The sequence below is a fragment of the Amblyomma mixtum genome, chromosome 5, assembly GCF_055824585.1.
Source record: "Amblyomma mixtum isolate Tamu chromosome 5, ASM5582458v1, whole genome shotgun sequence".
Classification (NCBI taxonomy): Eukaryota; Metazoa; Arthropoda; class Arachnida; order Ixodida; family Ixodidae; genus Amblyomma; species Amblyomma mixtum.
In genome coordinates this window covers 87,911,707-87,934,820 of record NC_143016.1, presented here as the reverse complement: position 1 = coordinate 87,934,820, position 23,114 = coordinate 87,911,707, and the positions used below count along the sequence as shown (strand labels likewise).

Below are 23,114 nucleotides of genomic sequence, written 5' to 3'. Positions count from 1 at the left end.
AGTTTTTTTGAATGAGCAAATAAAGCTTCCTTTGATTTGATTTAATTTGGTACCAAAGCTCGTACTTCCCTGTTGTGACGAATAATAAAAAAAATTAATCTAGTGATGATGATGGTGGTGATAACGGAACAGTGTTTCCAGATGAGGTCTAGCTGCCGCCGATATTAAACAATATACTTACGATATTTTTAATTACTAAAAAAATTGCATTGCTTTACTCCAACTGCGCATTATTAAAATGTTAAGTAGAAGACTTGCTTTGTACCTTCGCTTACATGTGGCTTGCATCAGATGTTGCATCAGACGAGGCCAAATCCAGGCATATCGTCCGCTGCTGTTCGTATTTGCATGGTCTTTAACACGGTAGCCAAGTGCTGCGTTAGTGAAACTTCCTGTGGCACATACTAGGCTATCAAACCAGTTTTCTTCGCCACTAAAGACATCTTTTCTACGCACAAAATGGGTGAAGACGCTCAACAGACTGACAAAAGTAAGTTTAACAGCGTTCGCTGAAGCTGTGTGGCAAACACCGAACTACCACCGGCCGTCATGTGCTGCCAGCTCATACAGTTTGAACTCGATTTCTTTCTGAAGAACAAAACGATCACTCTGAAATATTTGCTTTGCGCTGCGAGAAGTTAATCTAAAACGAATAACTTAGCTGGAATAGCCGTTGCCGGTGATTTTTCCCCAGTGTGCCACGCCTGCAAGTTGATCGAGCTGCTAAAGCCCATGGAAACATCCGTTAGCTGAAGCCAGTTCAGCAAACGAGAATGCTTGTATGTGCATATGTTGGGCATTTAATTCTACGTTTTCTAGTCGTATTAGTTACGTTCTGATGCTGGCCCGCTTCAAACGAGAAGTACGGTCAGACCGGAAAGAAACACGAACTCGCCTATGCCGCACTTTTATGCTTTGCAGTGAGGTATTCTTTCAGAGTCAGTTTATGAATATGTACTTGGATAGACCCTTCACCCAGTCGCATTAATCAGGCCAGTTGTACACTGCAGCTGGAAGTACACCAGTAAAATGTTTTGTTCGCAGGCGCTGCACGCGTTTCATTCCGGCCTGACTGTACTTGTTTCGGTTGCCCAGCAAATGTTTACTGTTTCTATCGTGCAGACTTGCACCTAACAGTACATTACCTGTATATATTATGCATGCTCGCATGGAGTGAACTAGTTCGTAGTCCACTACTGGGGATGAATGTTGAGCTTAATGCACACGCGCGGATAATGCAGAGCCACTGTACATGTCCGAATTGAACGGGGATGATGAATCCGGTGACGGCAGCGAGCTGAAGCCTGTCAAGAGCTTACTGCAGGTAAGGAGCCTCCAGCTGACGAATGGAGCCGCAGTCAGCTGATGTTCGCTAATCCCTGATCCCCTTCCTTTCCTAGCTAATCCCTGATCCTCTTCCTTTCCTTGCAGGTAATGAGAATTGCTGGGAGCGAACCTTTCCCTCCAATCTTCGGTGATGGCAAAGACGGCGAGGTGGGTGCGTTTATATTGTAGATTTTCATCCCTTGACTGTAGAGCCAGCGTTCTTTGTCATGGACAGTATCTGTGCATATTTCTGATTTCGTTGCTGAGGCCATGCCATACGGACAAAATTAATGCCTTAAGTCTTAGTGCCATTCGTGCACTGTCACATGCATGAATTTAATGGTTTTAGTCTTTCTGCCATTTGCAACCTACTGAGTTCGCTGATACTCATTCACCCAAGAAATGTGTACTCTCGTCCACAATCCTCGCACTTAAAAGCATGCAACTTCGTTGGAAACTACCCTCTACCAAGTAGCAGATATGTTGCTCATAACTTTCAGTCAGGTGAAGCACCTCTACTAAATTTATGTCGCACATGACGCCATTTTTCTGTCAGTTACGTGATGAGCTTAGGGCTGCTTTTGCGGCATGTCAATCAAGAACAGTGGCACTTTCTACAGGATAGCTTTAATATTACATTTGGACAACACTGATGAGATATTTTGTGCTTATCAGTGCTGTTTATAATCGACTAAAAGTTTTGGGCTGCCTTGCAGGCATTATCGTCGTGACATATGTAATAATGGTATTAAATCTGGATGTGCACCACCAATTCTGAAAATAATGGGTTAAAAAATTTAAGGCATTGATTTCTTCTGCGCATGTGGCTTGGATTTAACTTCAGCATGGCTCTCAGTGCGCACTGACTGTTGCAGCGACACTTCTTTGTGTTATTGCAGCAGGATGCAAGTAACGCTTGATTTTGTCATTCATGCAGAAATGGGCCCTAGTATCCCAGTCCCAGATCAAGAAAGTGCGGAAGATCTGGGTGCGAGAGCAGTACAAAAATGCTGAGCGAACGCAGAAAGAAGCAGAGGATGGAGCACGGCGTGAAAAAAACATAGAAGAGGCTAAAAAAGTGGTGATACAGCTTGATCCATCCCTGCCTGCTCCAGTTAGGGTATGTTTGCCTTTCTACGCATTTTTTTGTGTCCATTGAATCCCATAACTTTATGTGCATAATATGCTTTTATGCACTGTAGGAAATGGGTTTCTTGTATTAGTATTAGTATGTAGTGGTATTTCAATGTCATGTAACGAATGTAACTTGTTTCAGTTAACCACTGACCAACTACTTGCTAGTACATTAGGTATCGTAGCCTTAGTGCAGCTCCCTTTCACAGTACCAGGATTTCTTTAGGTTTGACATTGTGGTTTGGTGTTTGTTTTTTTTTTAATTTTGCCACAATATGCCAAATCGGAGCTCCACTAAATGACTACATTAGAGCATCAGTAAGCACTCTAACTGTACTAGAATGCAACTTTAAAAAAGCAGCAGTTGTTAATACTTGGCCACGGTCCGCAGTTTGCTATATTACTCCACTAGCCAGTCAGAAAAGTAAACGAAATCACCTTTTTAATGTTCAGTTTTATTAAACAAGCCAAGTGTCAAAATTCCAGAGCTTATACCTTTTTTCTTGTGATTATCTTCTTGTTTAAGTGGCAAATGTTTTAACAACAGACTACTTTTGTGTCATGGAGGAATCCTGTGCTGCAGTCCTGAATGTGGGCGGAGTTTCACTGAAGACTTAAGTTGTATCCAACTATGTATAGCATCACTTATTGTGCATGTGTCCGTATAATGTGTGGGGTTGAAATGGGGGGGATAAACACGTATTCCCCGCTTAAGCGCGGCTGAGCCAGTTCAAAACCGCGCGGACCCCACCCCGTGGTCGCGTACGCTACTGAGCGCACGCCGACCACGGCGGGCCTTGCTCTGCGGGAACAAAGGAACGACACACTGGCTGACACAAACAAGGCATTTATTGCTATAGCAATAATAACGCCAGCTAGCAACAAAATACACTGAGGAATCTAGGATGTCCGACTCACCAGCACGGCTACGAGCGAACGTCCGCCCACGGTAGGGCAAAGGGAAGATCCGAGGCCCGACGGGACGGGGTGGCGGGAGCAAGTTCCAACCACAAGACGCCCGCGGCGAAGAGCGGACCGGCGCGCGGAAACGTCCGCATGCTTCCCTGTCCCAGGGAGAAGAGACCTAGCCTTTCCCCCGCGCGCGAGCGGCAAAACACGCCATCCGTGGCGCTGGTGTCGCTACGACGCGAGCGCCCTCCCCTGTTAGTTAAAGTAACCAAAACAGAAGAGCGCGTTTCGGAGGAGCTAACAACAGTGGGGTGTGCAATGCGGGAAAGTGAACGCAGGGGACGAAGGCATCCCCACATCCCCCCAACCTTAAATAGACCCACGCGCCTGCAAGTTACATGCTATGGAGGAGTCTCCTGGTCTTCATGCACTTGAGGCAGGTCATGCAGCGGAGGTCACGCCGACAGGGTGCACGCAGTCTTCCGCGGTATTCCGAAGGCGGCGTGAAGGTCTCCGCTGGGACGACTCGCATGGCCCGCGGGCTATGTGCCCGCAGGCCCGCGAAGCGGAGGGCCGGTTGACCACTGCAGGCCAAGATTCCGCAGTAGTCGCCAGGGCAGCAGCAGCCGGAGGTGGCTGCTGTCTGGTCTCGCCACGGCTGCCCCGGATGGATGCGGCGAACAGGATACAGGCCGCTCCGTCGCAGCAGGCGGCGGCGAGACGATGTGCACAGGACAGCAAGCCGCAGTGGCTCCAGATCTGTAAAATTTCCGAAACACACTCCGCATGCCTTTAACGTAGGTCACGGGAGGGGAAACGGTGTACACAAGGGCCTGGTGGCTCAATGCTCAACTCGCTAGCAAAACGTGTCGGGCGGCTGTGCAACGCAAAGTTCGAGTGAACAAAGCCCTTTCTTGAGTTGAACGAGAATGCTCAGTTCATGCGAGGTTACAAAAAAAAAAAACGGGTGGCCAGCAAAGTGCGCCCCCTCTCAACACCACGGTCCGGTGGTCGTGTCACTTTTGACAAGGTGCAGGCAGCTATGAATAGCTTTAGGCCTCACTACCACTGTGACGGTCGACGACCCCCAACAAAAGAAAGACCCGAAACGGGTTTCGTGCGCGCAGCCGCGAGGAGACATCAGCTTTGTGGGGTGGTCCTCCCCGCTCACTGCACAAAGCAGCTTCTGAGCGATCGGCGCCCACCGTATCGGACGGTGTCGGAACGCCCGGTGCCGAGCTGCAATACCAGCGAGCTCGTTACGGCACCCGTGGCCCCAGGCGACCCGGCTCCCAGAGCCGCGACTCCCAAAAGAGACAGCGAGAAAATATATACAGAAAACTCGGACCACCCACGCGGCTTCCGTACTCACTCGCTTCGGGCTCGGCAACTCCGCGGGCGCTAGGCCTCGCGCTCTCTCGATGCGGACCAAGTGGTTCTTGAAGAAACTCCAGGAAGAAAACTTCACAAAAAAACATGCTGAGCATGTCGAAAAGTTCAAACATGCTGCAGCGCAATACACCTCGCACTCAAGAAAGCATGCCGCAGGTCCTAGCGATCAAAATTCACACTAGGCCTACCACTTGTCAAATCCGGACAAAGAGCGTTCCTCGAACCAAACAGACAGTCGTCCAATGTTCCAAGAGCAGGCCCCACGTTGGGCTGCCAGATGTGGGGTTGAAATGGGGGGATAAATGCGTATTCCCCGTTTAAGCACGGCTGACTCAGTTCAAAACCGCGCTGACCCCACCCCGTGATCGCGAGCGCTACTGAGCGCACGCCGACCACGGCGGGCCGTGCTCTACGGGAACAAAGGAACGACACACTGGCTGACACAAACAAGGCATTTATTGCTATAACAGCAATAACGCCAGCTAGCAACAAAATACACTGAGGAATCGAGGAAGTCCGACTCACCAGCACGGCTACGAGCGAACGTTCGCCCACGGTAGGGCAAAGGGAAGATCCGAGGCCCGACGGGACGAGCTGAGGGGAACAAGTTTCCACACGAGGACGCCCGCGGCACAGAGCGGAGCTTTGCGCGTGAACGTCCAACACGCTTCCCGATGCCGAGCAGAAGAGACCTCGCCTTCCCCCGCGCGCGAGCGGCCAAACACGCCATCCGTGGCGCTGCTGTCGCTGCGACGCGAGCGCCCTCCCCTGTTAGCTAGAGTAACCAAACTAAAGGGAGTGCTTTTCGGGGGCAGCTAACAACAGTGGGGTGCAGTGCGGGAAAGTGAACGCAGGGGACGAAGGCGTCCCCACAAATGTCACGTCACAACCTTGTCGTACATGCCTTCTGCAGTTCTGTTTCTGTCCAGATTAAGCTAGGAAAGTAGTACTGTGTACTGTACCCCCGTACACTGTGTACTGTGTACTGTGTGCCCGTGTACTGTGCGATGTCAGTGCACGTTAAAGAACCCCAGGTGGTCGAAATTTCCGGAGCCCTTCACTACGGCGTCTCTCATAGCCTCAGTTGCTTTGGGACGTTAAACCCCAATAAACCTAAACCAAGTAAATGCTATAAAATGGCCGATTAAATCATTAAAATGCAGTTTAGCTGAATGGCAGTGCAAGGCTCAGTTATTTTACGCCTTATTTGATTATTTTCATATGCCTCAGACAAGGACAGAGGCAAAGCTATGGTTTTGGAGTTTTTTATAATGGACCTTGCGGATGACCTCAAGTATGCATTGAGGTGTGTGGAACTTCTGGTACCTAATCCGATTTGTAGTTATCGAGACATCGAGATAAGCTGCTCACTGCACCTTAGTCTCTGATCGCTTGTAGTGACGGCTGCCTCGACTTTTGTGTTCACAGATCAAAGTGCGTGAGGCAAAAAGTCACCGGGGTCAGCGAGTGGACCTGTTTGGCTGGGTTCACCACCTCCGAAGACAAGGCCGTTCGCTGATGTTCATCCTGCTGCGAGACGGCACAGGCTTTCTCCAGTGCATCCTCAACGACCAGCTGGTAAGTTGTGCTCTGAGCATGGGCTTGGCACTGCTATGCAAAGGCCTTGATAGTGTGTGCTGCATGGCCTGTTTAATGCAGGGTGAGGCAGCGACAGGAAAGGCATGACATCATGCTAGCAGCGAATGGCAGCGCTGGGCTCCCTGTCACTCACCGTGACATCGCAATACTAGTGAAGTATACCTCTTAGAAAAACAGTTCCAAAAGCCTCCACTACGCACACATCAATCAGCCCAATTTAAAACTTAGTAATAAATTGCCAGCTCTAATTCAAGGACTCATACTTGGTGTGAATGCTCAGAAGCATTCATTCTACACAATGAACACATTCACTAGCAACTTTGAATCCATTTCATGGCCCCTTTAATGTTACTTGACACCATTGGTACAAAATGCAAGCTTTTCTTAATTATCTTTCATTTTCTGTGAGCATATTTTACGGACATAACAGCAGTGTTGCCCGGTTGTCAGAACCTCTCATTTCCAATATATTTCCAATGCCAATATACTTTAGTCCACAAGACAACGGTACACAATACATCATCACAAGTGGCCGATCGTTTCTGGTTGTCAATTTTGCAACCTTTGTCTTTTTTCAAACCATCAATAATTTGAGAGGTGCCAAAAACACTACTTCAACGCCCAATGTTCCTTAGGTTGTGAGAGGTCTGGTGAATGTAAAGGATTACAGTTATTTTCGTGCGATTATGCTGTCCTCTTGTATCTTTCTTCTTGTCTGATCACCTTGCTTTTTTTTTTTTTTTGGAGCATGCCTTTAGCCAGGGTAGCCACTAGTGGCTCCAAAGTACATGGAATCCGACAGTCTGATCTGTAGTGCTAAGCATTCTTGAATCGTGATTGCGTGAGTTTTTTGGCGCATTTGTGAAGCATTAGTTGATAATGCTTCTCTTTACCATCTCATAATGTGCTGAAACAGCTGGTAGTAGTGCTTTCTTTACACAAGGTTCATAACCCCAGCAGATGTCATTGTTAAAAACCTTAGTCTTAGTTCTAACAACTTAATGGAATTCTTGTCATGCATCAAAATTAATGAGATTAAATGCTATTTGAAGGTGTCAAGCACATTTCTAGCCTCGCTATAAAAATCCACATTGGCATTGTCATTGATGATCAAAAAATTGTTAACAGATCTAAAAATTTTCATCGTGAAAATTTGAAATACTATTCACACTCCCCTAATCGATACCGGTCAACTGCAATTTATCATCATGTCTCTAATTAACTACAGGTGAAGAGTAAGGTGACAGAATAAACCAGCTGTTCGGGTCTACTGAAATGTGTGAGAATGGCCCTTATTGTACTTTTTGTGTATGTTTTGTTTGATTACTCTGAACTTTTAGGGAATTAAAGCTGACGTACTTCTATCCAAGTTCAGAAAGCCACTTTTTTTTTCATTATTTTAGTTCAGGATTTAGGTCAGTTCGTTGCATGCACAAATCTGTGTTCATTTTTGGAATGGCTGAATTCAAGAGCCTACAGCATGTCCACTATGAAATGAAGTAAGACTTTCTGACAGGCTAGTTGGTGCATGATCTTTTAGAAGTGCTGTGGGCTAAATTGACATTCACAGGAGTAGGAGATAGGATAGAAAAAAGGAGCGAACATCAATTTAGTGCACAGCATTTCCACTATGAAATATGCCATGTGTCTAGCTTTGGCTGTACTTTGGCTGTACATTTGACGTCTGTTTCAGTGCCACACGTATGAGGCCCTGGTGTTGACAACTGAATCATCTGTTCATGTTTATGGAGAGCTTCGTCCTGTACTTGAAGGCAAATCGGTGAGTTTAGAAACAGCTTCAGGTTGTGCTTCATTGTTCTGCATTTTCTTTGTGCTAGTTGAAAAGGAGAAATTTGCTTTATCTTAAGCACTAAGTTTCAGTAGAGCAAAACAATAATGCCAGAGCAAGGATCCAGTTTGTTGGACATTCATTGCCTCAAGGCGTGGTGTCTGTGCTTTCTCTGTGTACGATGATACCATATCGGTTTTGGGATGAGTAGCCATTTTCCTAACTGAATCGATAAACATGGGCAATGAAAATAATTCCTCTACTGATTGGCTGGTGACTGAATGACTGGAATGGCCAGTAATTTTTGCTGTCATTGCCATGATAAACCGCGTGTACAGAACATGAAGCTGTTTACTGTGGTGACAGCTGCTAGATTGCTTTTTCTTTTTTCCATTGTCACGTTTAGGCATGTATCTGTGTGGAATGTGCGTTTTTTCATTGACCTCATGGTGCTTCACTGCAGGCACCCGGGGGTCATGAGCTCCACGTGGACTTCTGGGAGCTGGTTGGAGATGCTCCAGCGGGGGGCCTAGATAACGTCCTCAACGAGGTGATTGCATAGCTCTAGCGAAAATAGTTTGGAAAGCATGGTTCATATCATAATTGCGCATACGATTTAGATTTTGCAGTGTGTAATAGAGTGTTTTCATAGGTGTCAAGCCAGGAATGGATTGCCTGTAGTTTACTTTGTATGCTAAAAGCATCCCGATGGTTTGTACATTCATATCCCATTATAGTGAAGTTGAAGGTTCTGCTAGTATTTCTTTGTTGCAGCCTTTGTTTTGTTATAGAGATAGATGTGCCAGTGACGGTGCACTGGTAAAAGCCAGGACTGATGAAACTTTTGGCTGTGAACGTGCAATGCTAGAATCTGAAGTGTACTTGCTTCTTCCACGTGTAGCGAAAGGTTGAAGCATTTATTTTTCTGCTGGAAAATAACATCACCAATCAGTTTATTGAATGTGTAGCCTGGTTTCATTCTCTGCATAAACTTTGCTGCAGTGAAGCTTGCGATGGACCTCTGCTAACCCTTTCACGCACAAAAGTGCCTTCTTAGCAGAGGCCACATTGCTGAGAATGTTCTTGTTGTTTTTTGGTGCGTGTAGTCGCAGTAAGCCAGTGACACTTAGCGCTTGCAGTAGCATGGGTATATCGGGTGCCCAGTAGTGTAGTGTCAGTGGTCCTTGATGCATTTATTTTTGCTTGCTTCAGGTGGTCTAGTGGCAGCAAGAACAGTTGTCACAGACTGCGTTCAGTCATCTGCTACAATAAAAAAAACCATTACCCATCTTAAAGCAGACTGGTATTGCAAATGTGTTATGATGAGCTGTGTACCTCCTCAGAGTAGTTTCAATATCAAGCCCTTTGCATATGTGCCATGTACTGTGGAGTTGAATTAAGCAGTTGTTTTTTATTTGGATTGCTTGTAGTATTAACTGGTAAACTTTGATTTGTGCTTACAAAGTACGACATATACATCAGGTTCTGTTTATTACATTTCATTATAACGAGGTTTAGTTGTATTAGCACAATGTTAATGCCCACTGGTGTATGTTCTGTGGGGCCACCAACGTGGTTTTCAACTTGTTATGATTGATTTACCCGGTAGTATCATTACACCAGATGTATGAATGCAAGATGTTGTATGAGTGGCAAAGACAGGGATAAATCCTGGTTCTGGTTAATTTGCTTTCATGGTTGTGATTTTTTAAATTGTGTTTGAATTTATCATACGGGTGTTAGTTGGAGGCCTTTTCTTTTAATAACACATATTGTGACCACTTTTATTTGCACTGATGAATATGATTAAGAGGTCACTGTGAGGCTTTTGACAATGCCTAACCTAAATGCAAACTTACAAGTGTAACAAGTGATGAGCCGTCAGTCTCCAAAAATAAAGCAAAGAGACTTCTATCTTTCATATCTCAATTAATGGAAGTTTTGACTTTTTTGTAATACTGTATTTACTCACGTAATTTGCACACTTTTTTCTTGAAGTCAGGGCAAAAAGGGTGTGCACGAAAATTTTGTGAACACATGCTGAAAAACTCTACAAAGTTCATAACATGCAATATGTACTGTATATTGCCACCTATACATCGACCCCCCCCCCCCCCCAACTCGCACCTCTTGCTGGGCAAAGAGAAGGCCACCCCAAATGTAAAATGTTCTGCCCCTCCCGCTCTGCCCCATGTTATATCTTGACGGCGTGTGCACAGCTCAAAGCAATAAACGCACAATGATGCAATTGCAAAGCCAGCAGTCAGAGGCAGATGGAGATAACAGGCGATAAAATGGTGCCCTCGCGTGCGGCCCTGCTGACTAGCGGCAAATCGAGCAGCAGACAGTTTGGTAGTTTTGGATTCTTGCCCACGTGCAACTGTTCATGCGAGAAATGAACCGTCAGCGCGAGCGATCCTGGTTAACAGCATGCAGTTGGTCCCTTCTCCACTTGCATATGTGAGGGTGCAAATTACACAAGTAAATACGGTAGATGGTGTCACTGCTATTTGTTCTGCAAAGTGTGCATATTTGGTGAGATCTGTTTGAAAGCAACTTGACTTTCTTTTTTTTTCATTTCTTTTGTGATGGATCATGCAAGTCCTATTGCGAAATTCAGTATTTGACAGAACCAACTGCTATGCAAAATTTGGATTTGTCAGGAGAGATTTTAATTGGTTTAAGCAGGGAAAGTATTTACACATACCGTATATGTCAGTTAGCTGTGCAGCAGTGAGTTGTAATGTTAGAGGGAATCTGACATACTTGCTAATGGACAGGCAGCAATGATAAGTTTCATTCTGCAAGTTTCCTTTTTGTTTTTGTCTCTGTGCATCGTGGGCTTTAGTTTTTGTTTTTTTAATTTTGACATTCTTATTTTGCAGGAATCCCATATCGACATTCTATTAGACAACCGCCACCTGGCACTGCGGGGAGACACGGTAAGTAGTGGCAATACAGCAGCTGGCAGAAACGTGCCATGTTTGCATTGGATTTCTTGACACACAGCAGTTATATTCAGCTTATATTGCAACACTTGCAGCCGTCACTATAGCATGTAGCTCATGCCTGGGCAAGTAGACGCGTGAGTAGACAGGCACTGCTGGTTGTAGCCACAGCTTTGGGAGGCGGCATTGCCAGGTCTTGAAAAAATTTAATTGACCATCGTTTTCGTTCTTAAAATGTGTCAGTAGGTTCGTAATGCCTTGCATGCCAGGGCACAGGGGCAGCACATTTTCATAGGAGGTGCTTGACTGTAGGTCTTGTCTCAAGTTTGCATAAAGGGCATTCAAATTCATGGGAAAGCATGTGGAAGGAATGTAATATGCTTTGTTTAATCATATCTTCAGGCGGTCCTTTAGGTCCTTTGTATGCTTGCCAGGACTGGCGTATAGCATTGATGTGTAATGGAGAAGCCTGGCAGGCAGCGGTTGGCATCCTGAGGACCACTGTCATTTTGTTTTTGTTGAATTTCTATACTTTAAGGGGACACAGTGAGATACGTAAGCACAGCAGTGGTGGGAGCACTGAGTGAAACCATGTTGCAGTTACAGGGTGGAGAAATGAGCTCGCAATAATGTGAGCTGCCTTGTTCTCAGTGATGCTGCAATGGGCTAGGGTTCAGGTCATGCTGTATTGCCTACCTGCATCACAAGTACAGCAAAAGCTCATTGATACATTGTTGAAAAAAATGCGGGGAAAAAACGTATTATCCGGAAAAACATGCGATTCAAATCGATCAATTTTGAAAAATGTAATTGTTGTATGAGGTACAAAGGCATACTGACATTGCCACTTCATAAAAAATTTGCAATTAGCATTCCTATGCACCAGGTCTAAGCAATGAATTCAGTTATTTAAAGAGTGCATATTATCTAATTTAGGCCTCTTCCTTGTAATCGACATAGTAACAGTTCTTTCTAAATTACTTGAGCATTGGCAGTGTTAGCAGTTGTATAGTTGGAATTTTGGCATAGCAATGCAACTCCAGTTCTGGTAAGATGCAAAGGTCATGTTATTAAGGGCAGCGTCTCTTCGTGAAGAATATAAGTTGGTTTATCGGCTCCTGGCCCAGAACAGCAGAGTAGCTTGACTTGAACTGAGAGTTACGCAAAGGCTTTACTGGCATTTTTGATATTCCAGCAGATGTGATAGATGAAGTTTAGCAGTTTGTGCCATATTGGTGATGGCTGTTAGATTCAGGTATCAGCATTTGCTTTGGTGTTGATAGAAGTGCCCAGGAAGTAGAAATAGTTCATTCCTTATGAATCAGAAAACAAAAACAAATGTGACCCCAGCTGCAAAAAAGTAAATTTTTTGTTGTGATACTAAACTAACCTCTTGGTATATGTCTTCAAGATTGCTCTATTACTTCTACATGAATAGTACACTCTTTTGCAATCTGTTGTGTGCGTGCATGTTTACAAAAGCAGTGATTCTGATGTTCCACATATTGACTGCAGGCAATGCTGCTTTTGAGCATATCTTTCTTTGCATTAAAAGGCACGCTGAAAACAGCAAAAACACTGCTAACATGTGACAAACACTTTTTGTGAGAAAAAGCATGAGTGTAACGTAAGATCTCATATCAGTCGTAATCTCACGACACCACCACCACCGACCACCAGTTCCTTTATGTTAGAATATACACAAGCAGATACAGATTTTGGACATTTTATATCCCAGCTGCTTACCGCATTACCAAGGCAGGAACCTGGTTTTGCATCTAGTTGTGCTTCTGTGGCTCTGATCATGTTGTTCCTCTTGTATAGTATACCCCGCCGCGGTGGCTCAGCGGTTATGGTGCTCGGCTGCTGACCCAAAAGACGCGGGTTCGATCCCGGCCGCGGCGGCTAGAATTTCTTTGGAGGAGAAATTCTGGAGGCCCGTGTACTGTGCGATGTCAGTGCACGTTAAAGGACCCCAGGTGGTCGAAATTTCCGGAGCCCTTCACTACAGCGTCCCTCATAGCCTCAGTGAGTTGCTTCGGGACGTCAAACCCCACTAAACCAAACCAATCTTGTACAGTAGTAATGTTGCTGTTGCCCAAAGTACAAGCCTGTTCAACAACCTCTGTAGAGGATATGGCAACATAAAATGCTGTGGGAGGTGTCTCTTGCAAGTGCTCAGTCCCATGCTGCTGAGAATCGGTTACGTATCTTTCTGTCCGAGAACTAGAGGTTCGAGCAAGTGTTATTGTGACTGCAGCCAGTGCTAAACAGCAGACTACATCTGAACAATTGGACACCAGTCCAGCTGTTTAACTGGCATGGGTTAATATATATCACTTTGGTTCACATGCGACATTTCTTCTCTTTACCAGCTTTCCAAAATAATGATGGCCAAGTCAGCAGTGATGCACTGCTTTCGAGACTACTTCTTCAGCAACAACTATGTGGAGGTTATTCCTCCGACCATGGTGCAGACACAAGTGGAAGGTGGCTCAACGCTCTTTTCATTTGACTACTTTGGGGAACAGGTATATTTTCGTTAATGGTTCCTCTTCATTAAGCCATTCATTGCAGTTATGCAGGTGCTTTTTAGCGAAATTTTCTGCATGTGAACTTTGTTTACATTTGCATTTCTGAATTTGAACTTCTTCAAAAGCTTTTAATTTTGCTGAAAACAAGAATTTTCTCAAGTGGTTTAAATATTCCTTGCTTTGTTTTCTGGCCTGAATTAATAGCTTCAGTTATTTAGTGATTTCACTGAGCTTTTTGTGTAGTACTGTTTTTTCAAACTGCCTGCTTCGAAGATTGCTCATATTTCTCTTTTTCTACCATTTATAGGCTTACCTGACACAGTCTTCACAGTTGTACTTGGAAACTGTTGTCCCAGCTCTTGGGGATGTGTTCTGTGTGGCACAGTCCTACAGGGCAGAACAATCTCGCACACGGCGCCATTTGTCAGAGTAAGTTGCCTCTATTTTACCGTTTTTTTTTTTTGCTAACATTTATTAACCACGCTAAAGTAAAATAAGAAACAAAATAAGTGAACCTTGTTTCTGGATCGCAAGCTTCTCTGTGTGGTACAAAGACTCAAAGTGCTTGTTTATCGGTACAGCGCAACAGCTTGCTATGTATTGCACGTAGGTATGTGTTCACCTTCATGTGAAGCGTGACTACAGTGCACCTGCTGGAACAACCCCTGTGTGTTGCATTGTTAGGGGCATGTGTAAGATTATGGCTGGTGTCTTCAAATCATGTTTAGTATCTTAATGTTGCTTTTGCAAGTCAGTGTCACTTTCATGTGTTCACATTGCCTGCACTTGCAGCTTGGTCTACAGCTTTCTGTGGACATGCATTTTGCCATGTTGTTGTTTGTTTCAATGCCCACCCCTGTCTGGGTCCGAGTTAAGACCGATAGTATGTATGTGCAGATAAATAAGTAAATAAATAAAGAAGAGGTGAGGAACGGACACCTCTTGACATCGAATGTGTTTTTCAGGTTTACGCACATTGAGGCAGAATGCCCTTTCCTGACGTTTGACGAGTTCATGGACAGGGTGGAGGACCTGGTGGTGGGCGTATGTGAGCGCATTCTCAAATCACATGCGGCCCCCATTGTGCTCGAGCTGAACCCTGTGAGTAATAGTTCGTCCTGCTTGCTGTTTATAACAACAGTAGTGATCCATTTTTACTGTTACGTAGTCTTTAAGCAGTTAAGAAGTAGCACGCCATCAACATCAGCATTGTGCTTTCATTGCACAGGTTAGTGTGACGTCATGTATCAGAACAATGAAATGTGTAAATGGAAAAGGCTGCTGTTTCCTACCAAGTTGGATGCCTGTTGTTTGCGTGTCGATTGCCTTGCATTTGACAAAACCTTGCTGCACGTGAATGTGTGTGTAGCCATTAAATTTGGTGTTTTGAATAGCAGGCAGCCGCTGTTGCTGAATGGGGTATTTAAAAAAATTTGATGGAAATGTCACGTCTGCAAAAAATTCAAATATAAATGAATCTTGATGTTTGGTTTTGAGCGATTTGCTGACATATCTGTCATGACTGATATGCCAGTGCTACCTTTTCAAGTTGACAGGCATCATTAAATTGGGCAGATTTTAACAAGGTATTCACAGCTTCAGGCTGTGTTCCTTAAGTGAGGTCTTGCAGCTTTGCTAATTCTTTACTATTTTGGTTGCATGCCTAAAATTGGTAGCTCATTACACACACTAAATCACCGTCGGCAGTCTGTGAAAGCTATGACACTCAGCTCTTTAGGAGAATTTTTTCAGATTTTTAGGCTTTTGGTATGCTGGTGAGTTTGCAAAGCCATAGCATTGACTCATTATTGTGTTTAAACAGCTAAGGCATTCTGTGCAATTTGTGTTCTGAAGTTTTGGTGATGTGAGGTAGTGTCATCTGGGCATCACCGCTTAACGAATAAGCCCTGAAATTGTCTTGCAGTATATCAGTATAGATGCACTTGTAACTGTGGCCTGAACTATGTAACCGGATGCAGCAATTTTTCCCATCGTTGCACAGTTTCGTCAGGTAGCCTTGCTGACTGATCCAAGAGTCTTACTTGTGTTGATAGTCAGCTATCTCGTTGCCTTGTGGCATGACAGTCTGCACTCTATCGTTTGCAGGAGTTTGCTGTTCCAGAGCGGCCTTTCTTGAGGCTACAATATTCAGAGGCCATAGAGTACCTGCGTAAGAACAACATCACAAAGGAGGATGGCTCTTTCTACGAGTTTGGTGAGGACATTCCTGAGCTTCCGGAGCGTCAGATGACTGACAAGATAAACAAGGTATGTTATCATGAAGCGCCATCTTTTCACACTAGCATGACATTCACAGCAGCCTGTCTGTGAAAAGCGAAAGGCGGTTATAGCTTTAGTCCTCATTGGAACATACAAAGGCGAATGTAGCTCCTATTGTTTGCAGCATCATGACCTCGTGAGCATGTCAGCCGAAGTATTAGAATGCATCGACATAAATTGTGTTTACATAAATTCTATTTTAAAATGTGCACGAGAGCTTTGCACGTGTACTGACGACAACCACGTAAGTTGATGAGCATTGCTTGCAGTGGTTCCACGGCACCTGGTAGGCGTGCGCACCGCGCGCCCAGCGCCACCTTGCATCAGACGTCAGAAAGGGACACCCATCTCTATATGTCTCGTGCTAGCTTCCCTTTGTGCTCGCGCTGTTGTGCTTGTTTAGCGAATTTCACGCGGATAAGCGCAGCTGCAGCACCTGCAGTCAACTCTGACTTGTTCCACGGAAGTCAAGGGTGCCATGCGTCCTCCAATCAGGAAGATTTAGCACAGTGCAATCTGCTTCCACGGGGGCCCACTGCGCATGCCCAGTTCACCCTGAGGATGCCACAAGGCGGCAGACACCAGCCAGCTGTTTGCTCACCTGCCCCATCAGGACCACTCAGTGCATGCACTGGCGGCTCGCAGAAGTGGAGTGCTGGTTACAAAGTGTGAGCACCGCGTGTAGCACTGCTGCAGACACCCGGCACGTACAGATCTGGGCACTGCACTTCCACCTGCTCACATGTGTTGCCGCCAGCATACTACGTAGACCGACTCCAGCATGCGCTCGGGCGAACGAGCATGCAGTTTGTACGCCTAAGAAGCGTCCATGGAGTCAGGACTTTGGGTGTGCATGTGCCACAGTGCCATCCCAGAGGAAATACAGTAAACCAAAAATGCACACAGCAAGAGTTACAAAATGTTATTCGCTCGAGACGAATACCAAACATTCGGATCGAATATTCGCACACATGTAGGCATAGGTATGCACTGGAGGATCAAAATATGCACTGCTGTGAAGTCTGTATGGTGTAGGCAGGGCAGGTGAGTTAGATAACATTGTGATGTGTACTATACACGCTGACACAGAAGCACCTCGTCAGTACGTTTTTAAAAAAAGCGAGGAAAGAAACATAGTACTTGCGATAACATGCAGTCCAAAGCCTCCAAGATTTTGAAAAATGTAGCTATGGAATGAGGTACGCATGCACTTGGTGGTACTTCCTATAAATGCCAATCTCATTAGTAGGCACAAGGTCTGAGCAACTCCTTTTCTAATGCCTGCAGAATTCTGTTATCATTTGTTGTTTTAGCACAGAAGAAACTTCGCCCTCTTCCACATCTGTATTGCAGGGTAACTGCTGCAGTGGCTGACTGTTGTAGCGTTCTCTCAGGCTTGGCCTGCTCATATAATAGTGCATCGTTGTCATTTTTTAGATGCTTTGCCCCATTGCAACTAGGCACCGCGGAGAAGTTGCCGCAGCAAGTGACTGCCATTGCGCTGCAGTTCTTCATGTCGTGTGCACCAAAATTCAGGTTGTTTGTATGTTAACACACCTTCTGTTGGCCGCTAAATGTATCATAATGTGATGAAGAAGACAAAGCTGGCAATGGCGCGGGACGGAGTGCTTGTGCTAGGCTGGCAGCCATGAAAATCATCTCATTGTCATTGGTCATCACGTGTCGTTCTTCGGCTGACCACCACGTAACAATGTGAATAGAATGTTTCGAAATTTTGAACTTACTTGCCAGGAAATTGTATTATCCGGGAACGCAGTAACCAGACGAAAAATTGACGTTTACACTTGTTGTACAGATCCCATAATTCAGAGATAGCAGTGGCGCGTTGCATGTCATCACCATCCAACACTCACATTCTCCATGGCACGCTGTTCAGCATTCGCGCACGGTGACTGTTTCCGCTCTCGGGTGTGAGTGCGACGCATGAAAAATAATAACCTGTGCAGTGCTGCACTGTGGCCTTGATGTCATCTCGCATGTACAACACTAGCGCTTATTATGAAGTTTGCTGTCTTTCGGCGATGCAGCTGCAGCATGTTCATAACAGCGGCTCCATGAAACTCAAAACAGCAGTTTGTCGACGCACTGTGGCACAGTGTGGTGCCCAGTCATGCACTTCTATGCTCTGTTTCATACATCAGGTGCGAGGCCGTGAAGGGAACAGAAGTAGTCCGCATCAAAGAATAAAGGGAGGCGTGTTACTCTGCACTTGCTTTGTGTCCGAGTGGTGTAAGGCACGAGAAAGCGACAGCGCGCCGTCAGCAGTAAGAGCGAATTTAATCAAGCTCATGACATATGTATCATGTAATAAGCCTGCAGGCAAGGCAGTCACTATTTTTCATTCACCTCCACGCACTACTTTGATCACAGATAGAGCCAGTGCAAACAAGAGCTCTAGCTTTGACAGTGTTGCACTTGATGTATGGAACGGAGTATAGTGTGCATAAAAAAAAAACAGCTATCAGTGCAAAACAGTATAACTCTGTAGGACATTTTCATTGCTCACGATTTTGACCATATAGACCGCGACAAATTGTATGAACTGGGATTGTTTCAGTGAGGTTCTGCTGTATGTGCACTTTATGAAACAGGCTTAGGAGTAAAGCACAGGCATTGCAATTTATTTCAGTAAAATGTCCATTCAGATGCTCAGTGGTCTAGTAATTACATACCAAGTAGCTCCATTTTGAGTGAGAACCCATATCATGGGTGGTTCCTTGTGCTGTGAGCACAGTAAGCACAGCAGCAGGAGAGTATTTTGCCACATGTTTATTTGAGTGAAAGTTAATCCTGTGTCCTTTCATAGTACACATACATAATTTGCATAGCACTTACACTGAAAAGAGGTTCAGAACACATCGAATGTTACATTCTTTTCAGGCTAAAATCAGTCATATAAAAACGTGGGGTTGGCCGAAAAGTTGCGCATGGTCTTGGCGTTCCCCTGATACTTGCTTTTAAGTTCCATCACAGACTCTGCACAGCATCATTGCTGTAGTTCATGCATGCTGTGTCAAAAATTTACCTCATTTCTAGCTGCATGTACTACACTGATGTGTTCTCTCTTGCAGCCCATACTGCTGTGCCGCTTTCCTGCCGAGATAAAGTCCTTCTACATGCAGCGATGTGCTGATGACCCTCGTTTGACGGAGTCGGTATGTGTCTTGTGTCACGTTGCTAGTGGGAACTTAGTTAATGTAGTTGCAAAAGAAAGCTGAGCTCAGGCACTGTGCAGGAAACAGCTGTGCAGCTGCTTTTCTCTGCACAGTTTTGATGCAGTAGCATTAGAGGTCCCATGCTTGAGAAAAGCCAGCATTGTCCGTGTCCTGAAAAAGGCCCATTGGTCAAGAGGGTTGTGACGTAGTGACGTTAGTACAGTGTCATTGGTCAAGAGGGTCGTGACTTCATCCAGCCACCATTGCAAAGTGTCTCGAAGAAAAGAAAAGCGCTTTTGCCAAAAAGAAAAAGTGGTCAAGCAGGAATCGAAACGTTGCCTTCTGAGTTACGAGCCAGATGTGCTACCTCTCCACCACTGCGGAGTATTCATTCAGTGCGATAGAGGCCTTGTGAAGCAACCTCATATCACAGAGTAGGCAATACACAGTTAATTGGAGCCACCGGTTAGTGGCACCAATGTTAGTGTCAGCATATAGAAAAGCCCGTCTACCATCACATTACCATTTGCTGACGTGATTGTCATTAATTGAGTCAGTCCTATAATCAGAGTGGCTGCTGTACAGTTGCAGAAGAAGAAATAATGAAAGTGGTGCTGCACAACCACTACACTGATGCATCTTCTTTTAAGAAAAATGTGCTGCTGGATCACAAAATGTTGTAATTCAGGTCTAACCATTTTTTTCCTGCCCACCTCTCTACAAACAGGTCGACCTTTTGATGCCTGGTGTGGGTGAAATAGTGGGTGGCTCCATGAGGATCTGGAACCATGAGGAACTGCTCAAGGGCTATGAGCGAGAAGGCATTGACGCCAGCCACTACTACTGGTACACGGACCAGCGACGCTACGGCACTTGTCCCCATGGTGGCTATGGCCTGGGATTTGAGCGTTTCCTTACCTGGGTGCTCAAGCGCAACCACATACGCGACGCTTGCCTATACCCACGCTTTGTGGGCCGCTGCAAACCCTGATTCCTCTCTCATGAACTGCATAAAATCACTGGCTTCTTTTCATGCATACGTGAGCTTCTTACTGGCAGCTGCTTGCCTGTTGTCTTAGACTTAAATTTGCCCACTGAGGAGATCACGCAGGCTGTATATTGTGCAGGTCAAATGCTGAAAGGGGAAAACTGATGCAGCACTGTGGAATGAATGCTGAAAAGGCCAATGTGCACAACTCTGCTTCATTCTTGTTTTGTGGATTCCTGCATCACATCACTGAAAGTTTCTTGCCAGCTGGTGTGGCAATCTGGGATGTATTTACACTGGAATCTTTTGGCTTGTCTTCGAACTTTTGGTTCACTTTGGACACCATATGGGGCTGTAGTAGTTTGCACATTCATGCTGTTTTTTTTTTTTTCATTGTTAGAATTCTGTTTACTGCCAGTAATTATGCAGCATCTGAATTTTTGCTCCTTGCCAGCCGGAAAAAAAAAAATCTGTTGCCTGTCTTTTTTTCCACCATAGTGGAAGCATTTCAAGACTGTGAAGACTTCGGATGCTTGGAACAGGATGAGTAGCTACCGCATGTTGACATTTATTTCATGCAGCTTTAAAGGTGTAGGCAATGTATTTTCATCAGTATCCCAGCAAGTACTATTAGTGGTATGCCAGACATGAAAATTCTGCTGCTGAGCCATATGGACAGTCAAGCACATGTTGTTAATGTCGCTAGCATGTGGTGCCACTTACTTACTGAGGGTTTTGTGTGTTCCACATCTATTTATGTTGCAACATTACTTAACCTTCCTTTTCAATTCACATCAGCTTAGATGGGCATTTTAAGGATCATTTGATGGCTCTGTGGACTTGAGCTGCGTAGTGACACTGGTGCAGATCACTGCAACTCGAAAAGGCAGGTGCACCTCCCCATTTCTGCAAAAACTGTTATTTGCTAATTTTAGTCAGTGAAGACCCCTTTCCTCAAAAATGGTAGTTTTAGACCTCCTGCTTCCTTTATCTGCTACTAAATGCCAAGTTACTAGCTCAGAACCCGGATAAATTGCTGTATATTACCGATTATAAGTTGACACCCCAACTCTCAGCCCCCTCTGGGCAAAAATAAAAAAAAAGTTTTAAGGTCAACACTGCCTCACCCTGCTGTCCTAGCTCGCCAATAAGGTTTTCAGAAAAGCGAGTCATGCAAAGAAACATATATTTGTCAACAAGGAATTTCTTAAGACTTGTCCGCTGGTGAGAAGGACACAGTGGCAGTCATCATCTTGTGAGCCACTGCCGCACATGGAAAACTCGGCACAGGCAATGTTAGTTGGCAGCAGATGTTCCTGTGAAGCGTGCAGCATCTTAATGCTGTGACAAGTTCGCTGCATACACCATCCCCGCAGGAGCCCTCGTCACAGATAAGCATGCTGTGATATTATCAGCGTGCAGCATCTTAACGTTTAAAAAAGTGAATTCTCAACAGCGAAAGTGGGGGTGGGTTCTATATGAGTAAATACGGACTTTTGACCCCCATAGAGATTGACCTTATGACTCCGCATATAGGTCGACTCCGATTATAAGTAGACACACAAATTTTGAAGGTCATTTTTTGAGAAAAAAAAAATTAATGTTGACTTATAATTGGCGATATACAGTAACCACATTTCAATCGGGGCAGCCCAAACGAACTAGGAGCCCTCCACCATGCCTCCCATCAAAGCCTACATTGTAGCTACAAGGCATAAATGCCCACTTGCCGTACTGCCTTACCAACCATCTTATTAGCACTGGTTCTTGCAGGTGCCCATGGGTATCAGATAAGTCTGTATGAAAAAAGAAGCCTGCAAAATGTCAGTGTGAAAGGCTAAGTGCGAGCCATATGGGGGCGTGCAGTGTGAAGGCATAACCCATAGACATCCTGCCTCAACTTCCCGTTGCACTGATAAGGAAAGTGCTAGTAGCTCCATGGGCAGAGTGCAAGAAATAACGCTCTCTGCCAGTGTCAGAGAGGGGTGGTGTAGTGGGGAAAGAGTTCCCCAGCTTTGCGTATGCTGTTACAAGAGATCAGCAAACATGTGCATGTCGCCCCTTGTGGAGTAGCAGGGAGCAGATTTTCTAGGTGGTGGCCAAGTGCTTTCAACTCCTGTATTCATCAAGAGAAAGGGTTTGCACTGAAGAAATGAAGGGCATCTACCAACAGTACACACTTCAATCTCCCTTTCTGTGCATGTCACAGATCATGCACTTTTTCTACTTACTGGCAAATGCAGTCACTGACGCATTGTGTCGATACATTTGCCAGTGCTTGCAGAGTTGGAGCCACTGCCTGGAAGAGCAGAACAAGGTGCAATTGATTTGGTATGCAGTAATTGCGTTCCTGTTTGGGAAGTAGCAACGTCTATGCATTCATTGCCCTTTCCCAGCACAACTTTTTATCATCCAGGGAAGAGTTCAGTTTCCCCTCCCAAATGCATCGTCCTCATGGCCTTGGGCATGGATGAGGTAACCAGATGTTCCAGCCACATAAAAGCAGCTAGGTAGTTTTGTGTTGAAGTTTTAATCATGAAAAGAAGCCACAAGTTTTCCGGTGAATTTTACTACAAAAAAAAATTTATTGCAAAAAGGGAAAATTGACTGTTAAAGCACATCTTCATCAAATGGTAATTGAGAAAGTGCTTTCATTTTCTTTACACTGTCTGTGACATAGTGTATCTCGACATGTAGCGAATTAGAAGTACTAAATGCGAGTTGGTAAAAATAATGTAAAGCAGCCAGACTAAAGCAATATCACATTGGCCTACTTTGTACCGTATGATCCAGATTCAGATGTCTTGAAACATTGCCAATTTACTGGCCAACTCTTATGTGTGGCATTTTGTTCGGGAACACATTTTATACAAGCAAAAACAAAACTGGAAGGCCAAAGGGAGTTTGAAATGTGCTTTCAGAATCTCTCTTCCATGGTCCCTTCTGTACAACCCCATATGTTGCCTAATAATCTGCCATGACACGTTGGTCCAAAATGAAGCTCCTGCAGACGGGCTTTTACCAAAGCCGAGCTCCCAG

General features: G+C 45.0%; 1 protein-coding gene across 2 annotated transcripts; it reads left to right on the top strand.

Moving 5' to 3' along the window:
- The first annotated feature begins 305 nt into the window (after positions 1-305).
- On the top strand, positions 306-20,126 carry AsnRS (asparagine--tRNA ligase). Of its 2 annotated transcripts, XM_089545439.1 has the most exons (14): positions 306-490; positions 1,242-1,324; positions 1,432-1,494; positions 2,264-2,446; positions 6,190-6,339; positions 8,054-8,140; positions 8,613-8,699; positions 11,035-11,091; positions 13,473-13,628; positions 13,939-14,060; positions 14,597-14,732; positions 15,738-15,899; positions 19,004-19,087; positions 19,815-20,126. In XM_089545439.1, the coding sequence occupies exons 1-14, from the start codon at positions 460-462 to the stop codon at positions 20,076-20,078; spliced, it is 1,665 nt and encodes a 554-aa protein (XP_089401565.1). In that variant the 5' UTR covers positions 306-459; the 3' UTR covers positions 20,079-20,126. The 2 variants fall into 2 exon arrangements, with proteins under 2 accessions (XP_089401565.1, XP_089401566.1); XM_089545440.1 differs by lacking the exon at positions 306-490 and having other exon boundaries at positions 1,239-1,324; positions 1,432-1,498.
- The last annotated feature ends 2,988 nt before the right edge of the window (positions 20,127-23,114 follow it).

What these genes read in the sequence shown, in the direction of transcription:
- AsnRS (XM_089545439.1), top strand. Translation starts at nt 460, where the DNA reads ATGGGTGAAGACGCTCAACAGACTGACAAAA. An exon ending in TGGCACTGCGGGGAGACACG is followed by an intron (nt 11,092 to 13,472) that starts GTAAGTAGTGGC and finishes TCTCTTTACCAG; the next exon opens with CTTTCCAAAATAATGATGGC. An exon ending in ACACGGCGCCATTTGTCAGA is followed by an intron (nt 14,061 to 14,596) that starts GTAAGTTGCCTC and finishes TGTGTTTTTCAG; the next exon opens with GTTTACGCACATTGAGGCAG.